This window comes from Pseudorasbora parva, chromosome 5 (assembly GCF_024679245.1).
Source record: "Pseudorasbora parva isolate DD20220531a chromosome 5, ASM2467924v1, whole genome shotgun sequence".
NCBI classification, from domain to species: Eukaryota; Metazoa; Chordata; class Actinopteri; order Cypriniformes; family Gobionidae; genus Pseudorasbora; species Pseudorasbora parva.
The window spans coordinates 33,308,725-33,318,596 of NC_090176.1; the positions used below are offsets into that span (position 1 = coordinate 33,308,725).

General features: G+C 38.8%; 1 protein-coding gene across 5 annotated transcripts; it reads left to right on the forward strand.

Annotated features, from left to right (window-relative positions):
* The first annotated feature begins 123 nt into the window (after positions 1 to 123).
* On the forward strand, positions 124 to 9,836 carry rpgra (retinitis pigmentosa GTPase regulator a). 5 transcript variants are annotated; one of them, XM_067443946.1, is made up of 14 exons: positions 142 to 252; positions 637 to 762; positions 854 to 946; positions 1,034 to 1,096; positions 1,607 to 1,765; positions 1,871 to 2,020; positions 2,133 to 2,288; positions 2,432 to 2,467; positions 2,670 to 2,825; positions 3,841 to 3,965; positions 4,084 to 4,338; positions 4,631 to 4,823; positions 5,008 to 5,075; positions 5,161 to 9,836. In XM_067443946.1, exons 1-14 carry the CDS (start codon positions 222 to 224, stop codon positions 9,271 to 9,273), a joined length of 5,724 nt encoding a protein of 1,907 aa, XP_067300047.1. In that variant the 5' UTR covers positions 142 to 221; the 3' UTR covers positions 9,274 to 9,836. The 5 variants fall into 5 exon arrangements, with proteins under 5 accessions (XP_067300049.1, XP_067300047.1, XP_067300048.1 ...); XM_067443947.1 differs by lacking the exon at positions 2,432 to 2,467; XM_067443948.1 differs by lacking the exons at positions 637 to 762; positions 854 to 946 and having other exon boundaries at positions 124 to 252.
* The last annotated feature ends 36 nt before the right edge of the window (positions 9,837 to 9,872 follow it).

Consider the following 9,872-nt stretch of genomic DNA (forward strand, 5'->3'; position numbering starts at 1 on the left):
ATACTCAACGAATATAAGGTTTCTTTTCATAATTAAATAAATTATATTAATTAAATAATTATATAAACTATATTAAAGTTTCAACACAATACGAACCCTTGATTAGATTTTTTTGCATCGGTTGCCAAGGTAACGTTTATTTCCGGTTCAACTTTACCTCTTCAGCAGGGAACAGTTGAAAGTCCAGGAATGTCATCTGTAGAACAGAGGTGTGTGAGGTGATGACAGGAGAAACAGACACAGAAATACCAGGTAAGATGTGTATTTTTTATAATGACACATCTTATCTATCTATCTATCTATCTATCTATCTATCTATCTATCTATCTATCTATCTATCTATCTATCTATCTATCTATCTATCTATTTAATCTATATATCAGTCTATCTGTATAGATGTATGTGTATTTTAGCATGTGCTTATAAGACACTGTGTGACTCCATAATCATGCCTTTGAGCTCCTAGAGCATTACCCACACAGGCTATTCTGGGAAGCTGGAAGCTTTCTAAGGATTTAAATGGACGCCTTGCTGTGCATGGGGAGGTTTGCTCTTTGCTCCGGATGTGAACAATTGTGACTTGAGATCTGTTGCACTGAAGAGATGTTGTACTGACCATATGTTTCCTTATTACAGATACAGGTGCTGTGTTTACCTTTGGAAAGAGTAAAATAGCAAACAATGTACCCAGCAGGTTATGGTTAAAGAATGATATACCGGTGCACATCTCATGCGGACAGTCACACTCAGCCTTTGTAACAGGTTGGAATCTCTATATTATCCTTGTAATTTTGTAACTATAGCTACATTTTGTAATAAAGAGACTTTTGTCTCTTTAATGATCTCTTATCAGAACAGGGCCGTTTGTTTGTGTTTGGAAGTAATATCAGCGGTCAGCTTGGTCTACAAACCAAAGGACCAGTTACAAAACCAACCTGTGTCAAAGGTTAGACATAAAGCTGCATACAGTACATGTTGTTTTATAATAAATATAGCTCTGTTTTCTTATTTATCTTCCTATTTGTCCACACAGTTCTTAAAGGTGAGAGAGTTCAGTTTGTTGCCTGTGGAACTGATCACACACTCGTAAGCACCTGTAAGTAAAGCATTTTATTCAGATGCAAAGTTTCATACTGTAGTTTAATACTACGATATCATTCAAAAGATTGTGGAAGAAGTGTAATATTATTATGATTATTTTATTTTATAATAAAAATAAGTAAAAATAGCTGTTTTCTGTTTTAATATATATTTAAATGTATTCCTGTTATGGCAAAACATCATCACTTCAGTCTTCAGTGTCACATAATCCTTCAAAAATCATTATAATATGCTAATTTGGAGCACCAGAAAAATGTCAGAAAAAAACAGTTGGTTCTTTGATTAATAAAACATTCAAAAGAACATTTGTTTGAAATAAAAATCTCTTTTATAATTTTATTATATAATGTGTTTTTATCAATTTAATATGTCCTTACTGAATAAAAGCATTCGTTTATAAAAATAAACTGACCCCAACATTTTAAACAGTAATGAATTTTCTGGAATGAACAGAATTTTGAGTATAATGAAGAGAGTAAGTGAAAGTGTCTATGGGTTTTTCCAGCACAAGGGGATATTTTTGCGGCTGGAGGAAACAGTGATGGCCAATTGGGACTGGGCCACTGTAATGCCAGCGTCTCTTTCCAGCGCCTCCGCCCTTTTTGTGACAATGCTCCAATCAAATTGCTCTCTGCAGGTGGCCACACCTCTGCTGCACTTACAGGTAACATTGATATGCAACAGAAATTCTCCTTCATAGTTGATATAAGCCTACTATTATAAATGCAAATGCATTTATGAATTTAAATAATACATCTGCATATTTCAGAGGATGGCAGGCTGTTTCTGTGGGGTGATAACTCTGTTGGTCAGCTTGGTTTGGGAAATGACAGTCATGCCTTATTGCCTAAAGAGCTGAAATTGGGACAACCCATTCAGTGGGTCTCATGTGGATACAGACACTCAGCTCTTGTCACAGGTGAGTGCATGTCAATCAACATTATTCATAAGCATATGAACAAGAAAAGCATGCTGCTATTTATTTTTTGAGGGTGCACTGACTAAATTGTTGGGAATTTGGTATGTTTCAGATAATGGGGATGTTTTCACTTTCGGAGAAAGTGCAGACGGACGGCTGGGTCTTTCTGCTCATCAGTTGGCCAATCACAGTTGTCCCCAGCGAGTAGAATCTCTGCATAGGGTTCTGCAGGTGGCATGTGGAGGCAAGCACACGCTCGCACTTACAGGTGATAACAAATAAAGAACACAAACACAAAGAAAGATATTTTTGATGAAATGTGAGAGCTGATACGGAGCCCACACATGATGTGCAAGATTTGTTTTTTATGCATGTCATGTGCGGGGATCCGCACTTTCCGACCCCCCATAGAGTGCAGCCTAATCACCACTTCCAAGGGCCAGAAAGGTTAGTAAAGACAGTGGTTCAACCTTAATTTTATGAAGCAATGAGAATACTTTTTTTTCGCAAAAAACAAACAAAAATAAAGCATTTATTTCTCTCAAATGTATTCATCCAATCCCTCTCTTTCCCCTTACCTTTCATTGTTTGTCTTAAACATTAAATGTTCATTATGTTTTCAAATGAATTTTATCTCCCTTTTCTGTAGAGGATGAGTTATATTGTTTCGGCGGTGGGGAGTTTGGCCAGTTGGGGTTGGGGACGCTAATGTTTGTAGCGGACGCACCTGTTGCTGTCGGCCACTTTAGGAAAGGCAGGGTCACTCATGTCACATGTGGTGAAAACCACAGTGCACTTATAACAGGTAAGATTAACACACTGTTAAATTAAAGCTGTCAGAGGATTCAAATAATTAATTGTGCTTAATTATTTAGGTTGTTAATGTGACTCAAGTATTGTATTTGCTGAAAATTGCGTCTAAATATGGTTTTGTCATTTTAATAATGTGTTTTACTTCTAAGTGTTATTTCAAAAATAACTTCATTGCTGTGCTTTAATGATAATTGTAATTTGATTTAGCTGTATATAAATCAACTAATTATTTATTATTTATTAAAGGGGTGTTAAAACACAATTTCACTTTTCTAACTTTAGCTAGTGTGTAATGTTGTTGTTTGAGCATAAACAACATCTGCAAAGTTAAAACACTCAAAGTTTAAAGCAAAGGGAGATATTTGCATTTAAAGAAATCACTTTCTAAGGACTACAGCAAACGGCCAGTAGGAATCTACCGCCTTTTCCTCCAGACTCGCTGACATCAGCAGGTTTATTTACATAAACCCCTCCTTCAAGAATATTAAATAAGGGGGGCGACACCATTTTTTATTGCTGTGGAGAAGAGTGGGCTGGAGTGCACTAGGTGGTTAGCCAATCACAGCACACTGGGTCAGCTAACCAATCAGAGCCCATTGTGTATTTTTGAGGGACTGACTTCATAGAACCAGGAAACCATCAGACTGTTTTTACAAGGAGAGACAGAGCAGTGTAAAGGTAAAATGTATGAAAAATAATGCAGTTTTTTAAAAACGAAGCATGAACACATATTACAGTGCACCCTGGAAACACAATCAAGCCTTCGAAAGAATGTGTTTTATCACCCCGTCAAAATGTTTATGTGTTATTTATTTACAAACATCTGATCTCTCTTTAACCGAATGAAATGTTAATGTCATATTATATAAATGTGGTCATTTCAATAATTACATATACATTTCACATTTGACTTCACATTTACAAAAAAACATGTATTTATGGTTTATATAGTTACCTGTCCCATTTAAATGTACACATTTAAGCCTGAAGCCTGTTTTTGGCTTCAGATAGCGGTCTTCTGTACACATTTGGAGATGGCCGTTATGGGAAGTTAGGCCATGGAGATGAGAACTTCACCAATCAGTTCAGTCCAACTGTGTGTCAGAGGTTGTTTGATCACACTGTCATGAATGTAAGTTGTTCTGATAGTTCCTTATCATGTTCTTGTTATGCATGTAGAACTAAAGAAATGTCACATGAACACTGACTTTTAGTGCTGTGTTTATTGCATTTGGGCTTATGTTCTGTAGGTGGCATGTGGTTCCAGTCACATGCTGGTGTTCGCAAGGCCACGGCAGCAGGAAAGTGAAGAAGTTTGTTTAGAGGATGAAGACGTCACCTACTCTTACCTGGACAGGTGTTATACCTCAATGTTACAGGGACAACCATTAGAACATATTCCAGACCCAGGGCTTGCTCGTGTCTCAAAGCTGACCTTTCTTCCCTCATCTCTTCCAACTTCTCACCGCTGGAGCCTATCAACACGAGCCAGACGGAGACAGAGGGTAAGAAACTGATCAGTTCGGTTAAACTGTTTTGGTGTTAGACTCATTGTGTTCTATGAAGGTTCTATGGCCAGCTATAAAATGAGAGATGTGTGGAGGCATTTCTTCAGCTAAGCATTTCAATTTTTTTATTAAAAGGTAACAAAGCTCAACTCTTGTTCTTTTTATAATATGGATGCCACATTAAAAACATTTTTCTATGCCTTTAATGAATAGATTTAATATTTTATTTTTTTATTATTTTATTTACCCTGAACTTGATTTTCAAACTAGGTTTGCTTTTTTGTTACAGGAGAGCTCATCTGCACAGTTTGGTCCAGAATTTTGCAATCTTCCTCCTCTTACTACTGGCTTTACTGCATTAGCTCTGACAGGCAACATCCTACAACCCAGATCTCCAGCAGACACTCCTAAACGCTTCAGAACTGATGCCCCTGTAGAATCTTCTTCAACCTCAATCACACTACCTGCCAGCACAACTCAGTGTATATATTTTTCAATTTTTCTACGTTCTCTCAAGGCCACTTTCTCTAGCCATCCATACCAACTATCCATATGATCTCTTACTACAGTTATGTAATCACTAAATATAGTCATTTTAAATTAACCAAAAATACTAGAAAGAAACAAACACTTGATTATCATTGACCAGCTTTCTTGTGAATACAGTCACACCGATCACTAAGAGCAAAGAAGACTGCCATAGTGGAACATCTGAAAACAGCATGTCAGACAAGGTGAGCAAAAGTAGTCTCAAGATGACAAAATTATTTATTAGATTTTTTTTTATTTAACTGAAGCATATCATGTTTAATTTGACAGACACATGAACAGCATACTCAGATGGCAAGAAACTCTTCTATTGGGAAGGAAGTGAATGTTGCTCGACAGTCTCAGCCCACTGAAGTACAGGCTGGATATGTTTCTCATCCATCAATGATAGAATCTCCTACACCAAGCAACATTAAACATAAGAAGCGCAGGTCTGAAAATCCAAAAAACCCTGCTATGCAGGATGAACATTTTAATAAAGCAGATAAATATAGTAATGGTCAACATGGAGATCTCAGAGGTCAGGAGGTCACTACTCTTGCTGAGATGGAACAAGAGACCAAGCCAAGTTCACTTAAAATTCAAAAATGTTCTCCAGTTCAGAAAGTCAAACAAGTTAGAACAATGCCTACAAACGTCCAAGAGGTGAAATCTCATCAAATCAAAGAGGAGGATATTCCAGTAAGAGCTACAAAAAGCGTCAAGTCTCCAATCAAGGTTCGAAATGTCCCCTCTGGCAGGATGGAAGTTAATGTAGTCGAATCAACACTTCATACAGATCCTGCTCAAAAAGACATCAAGCCAACCCTTGGAAAGGGTCAAGATGCCAGATCAACACTAATCAACACACAAGAACAGGGAAACCCAACATCAGTCAAGATTCCAGCCAAAATGCAAAACACTACAAAGAAAGGAAATGATAAGAACACAGTTGACACAGAAGAAAACACTGGTCATCTTAAAGCAAAGAAAAAAAAGAAGAAGATATCAGATGTGGACAGAGCTCCAGCGAAAGAAACAGCACCAAAAACACCCATCCCTCTATCAGTTTCCATTCCCACACGAATGTCTAAAGCAAAAAAGAGAAAACCTGTGGCGACTGAAAATTCAAACGTCCAGCTTGAAAATGACATGCAAGTTCAAGTCAAAAGGGAAAATGATAGTGAAAAACTTCAGAACTCTAATATATCATTTCCCCCTATAGAGAACAGAAAATTAGGAGAAACCGATGAAATAAGCCAATCCGCTTCCAACTTGCAGTCTGAGCATAAAAATAACCAGTCACTCATTGATAAAGTGCTTACTGAACAGAAATATCAATTCCCGACTATTAAAAGCTTACAACCAGAAAGAGGCCACTCATTTTACAGTTTATGGTCCAATAATGAATCGGCAATCAGTAAATCTTCCATCACAAAAGAAACTGAATCATCATCTGGTAATTTGTTAAGTCAATCTCCGCAACACAGGCAGTCACCACTAAATGAAATGAAATTAGATGGCAAACCAGTTGAACCAGAAGAGTCAGACAGGAAGCCACAGGCTGAGCAAGGCATTATGGGTAGTGTAGTTTCATCACTACCAGCCTTGGCTATAGCCAGTGCTGCACCACTACTGATAAAAGCTGCTGAAGTTCTTTTTGAAACTTCACCAGGACAAAATAATAAGATGTCCTTGTGTGCATCAGAGTCCCAGGATATAGCAGGAAGCAATATCCTGCCAGAACAGGAAGTGGACCAGGACAGCACAGTACAGGATATATCAGCAATTGAGGAAATAGATGACAACAGCACCAAAAAACAGAGTGCACAAGATGAACAAAACAAGATAGTTTCAGATGAAAACAGAAACATGGAGGAAGAAGATGTGAAGGATAGTGAAACAGAGGGAATGGAAGAAACAGGTGAAGAAGAGAGACTCGCTGAGGAAGAAGATGCAAATGAGGAGGTAGAGCAGAAAGAAGAGAACAGTGTGGTTGAAGATGTAGAAGAATGTATTGATAATGATGAAAACAGTGACAGTGCTCAAAAAGGAGAGAAGAACAGAGAGGAAGAGGAGCGAGAAGAAGAGAAAATCAAGAGGGTTGAGCAGAAAGAAAACAGTGCTGTTGAAGATGAAGAAGAAAAAGAGGGTGATGATGAAGACAGTGACAGTGCTCAGAAAGGAGAGGAAGACAGTGAGGAGGAGGGAGAAGAGGAAAGTGAGGGTGTTGGGCAGAAAGAAGACAACATTGCTGTTGAAGATGAAGAAGAAAAAGAGGGTGATGATGAAGACAGTGACAGTGCTCAGAAAGGAGAGGAAGACGGTGAGGAGGAGGGAGAAGAGGAAAGTGAGGGTGTTGGGCAGAAAGAAGAGAACAGTGCTGTTGAAGATGAAGAAGAAACAGAGAACAATAATAATGAAGACAGTGGAAGTGCTCAGAAAGGAGAAGGGGATGGAGAGGAAGAGGAGGGAGAAGAAGAGCAAAGTGAGGGGGTAGGGCAGAAAGAAGAGAACAGTGTTGTTGAAGATGAAGAAGAAAGAGAGAGCGATGATGATGAAGACAGTGACAGTGCTCAAAAAGGAGAGGAGGACGGTGAGGAAGAGGAGGGAGAAGAAGAGGAAAGTGAGGTCGCAGGAGAGGAAGAGGATGACAGCCATAGTGAACTGAGCAGTAAAAGTGAGGGAGAGAAGAGTGAAGAAGGAAGTGGAGATGAGACTGAAAGAGATGAAGAGAAGAGTGAGGGTGAGGATGAAGAAATGGAGGAAGAGGACAATAAAGATGAAGAGAGTGGTGGTGAAGATGAGGAAGAAGAGAAGGAGAGCTGGGGTGAAGGGAGTGAAGGAGAGGTGGAAGACGAGGAGAAAACCGACGCAGAGGAGGAGCAGGAAGGAGGGAGCAGTAATGAAGAGAAAACAGTAGTAGGTGAACAATCTGACAGTGAGGATGAAAATAAAAATATGAGATCAGATGAAGAGGAAGGAGAGAATGAGGAAAATGATAGGAGTGAAGAAGAAGAGGAAGAGAATGAAACAGAGGAAGGAGAGGAAGAACAGGGAGATGAAGAGAGTGAGGAAGAAGATGAGGTAGGAAATGAAGATGAGGAGGAAAATCAAGAAGAAGAGACTGACCGTGATGAGGAGGAAAGAAACGGAGACAGGGCAAAAGAGGAGGAGGAAGAAGAGCATGACAAAGAGGAAGTGGGGGAAGAAGACGAGGAAGAGGATGAAGAGGAAAATAATGAAGAACTGAAAGACAAAAAAGATGGAGTCACAAACAGTGAAGAAAAGGAAGAGGAGAGTGTGAAAGGGAAAGAAGAACGGCAGAATGAGGTGGAAGCTGAAGACAAGGAAAACATTTTAGAGACTGGTGGAGATGAAGACAGAGAAAGAGAGGAAGGGAGTGAACAGACTGAGGAAGGTAATGAAAAAAAAGAAGATGGTGAGAAAGAAGGGAAAAAGGATACAAGTGATGTGAAATTTAGAAAACAGAATCTGGATATCTCAGGAGAACATGAAGTGGACAGAGGAGATGAAGATGATGAGGTAGACAAGCTGAATGAAATGATGGAAGAAAATAATGAAGAAGAAAGTGGAAGTGAGGAAGAAGAAGAAGAAGAAGAAGAAGAAGAAGAAGAAGAAGAAGAAGAAGAAGAAGAAGAAGAAGACACCGACAAGGAACAGATGAAAAAAACAGACCAAAGTGTGAGGAAACAGACAGAAACTAGTGAGGAAGAAGAACATGAAGAGACTGAGGAAGACGAGGAGGAGGAAGCAGAGCAGAAAGAAATGAATATAAAAACAGAGAAAATTGGGAGGAAACAGACAGAAACTAGTGAGGAAGAAGAACAGGAAGTAGAAGGTGAAGAGGAAGAAGAACAGGAAGCAGAAGGTGAGGAGGAAGAGGGAGAGGGAGAAGAAGAACAGGAAGCAGAAGGTGAGGAGGAAGGTGAAGAGGAAGAAGAAGAAGAACAGGAAGCAGAAGGTGAGGAGGAGGAGGAAGAAGAAGAAGAAACAGAAAGTGAGAAGGAAGGTGAAGAGGGAGAAGAAGAAGAAGAAGAAGAAGAAGAAGAAGAAGAAGAAGAAGAAGAAAAAGAAAAAGAAGAAGAAGAAGAAGAAGAAGAAGAAGAAGAAGAACAGGAAGCAGAAGATGAGGAGGAAGGTGAAGATGAAGAAGGAGAGGAAGAGGATGAAGAAGGTGAGGAAGAGGAAGAGGTAGACAAGACCAAAAAAGTACCAAAACAGAGAGCCAAGCCGAATGTGTTACCTGCACACAGACAGAAAAATGCTCAGAAGACTAGACAAAGAAATGAACAGAATGGTAAAGGGAAAAAGCAAACAGATGATGCTCAGGACCCTCAGTTCTGGAGCAGTGTCCTACCACAGTATCTAAACCTTAAATGACCCCAAAGTCTGCACACAACAAGCACAGACACCCTGAACATCTGCCTGTATACTTACAGTTCAGAGGACTTGACATTTCAAAAGTGCTGTCACTGTGAATCACACTTCATTACATGGTCAAACTTAAAATGTGGTGGATGTTTGCGATGGAACTAACATGAGAGATGGTTTGTATCACATGGCTCTAAAAGGGGTGGTTGTTTGTTTCTCACTTCAATATGAGGATTCTTGATTAATCAAGTTACCTTGCCTAAAATTATTCCATACATATTATGTTAAAGTATATATTGTCATAGTTTTTATATGAATGTTAATTTTTAAGCACAGATCTGTGAAGCATTTATTTCTGTGTACACAAAGAAACAAATCCACACAATTACTTTGGTGAAAAATGTCATGTTCTGTTTAATTGACATTACTTTTCCAAGACATGGTCTGTCATTAGCAGCATACCAGACTTTAAGCTACTGTAAATGATAACTGCAATTTAAAAGTGCAAGAGACAGACAGTCTACACATGCTATGATTTGACTGTAATAAAGTTAATAAGATTTTGCTGTCAAGTGCTGTGACTGAAGAAAAGAGAATGTGTGAAATTA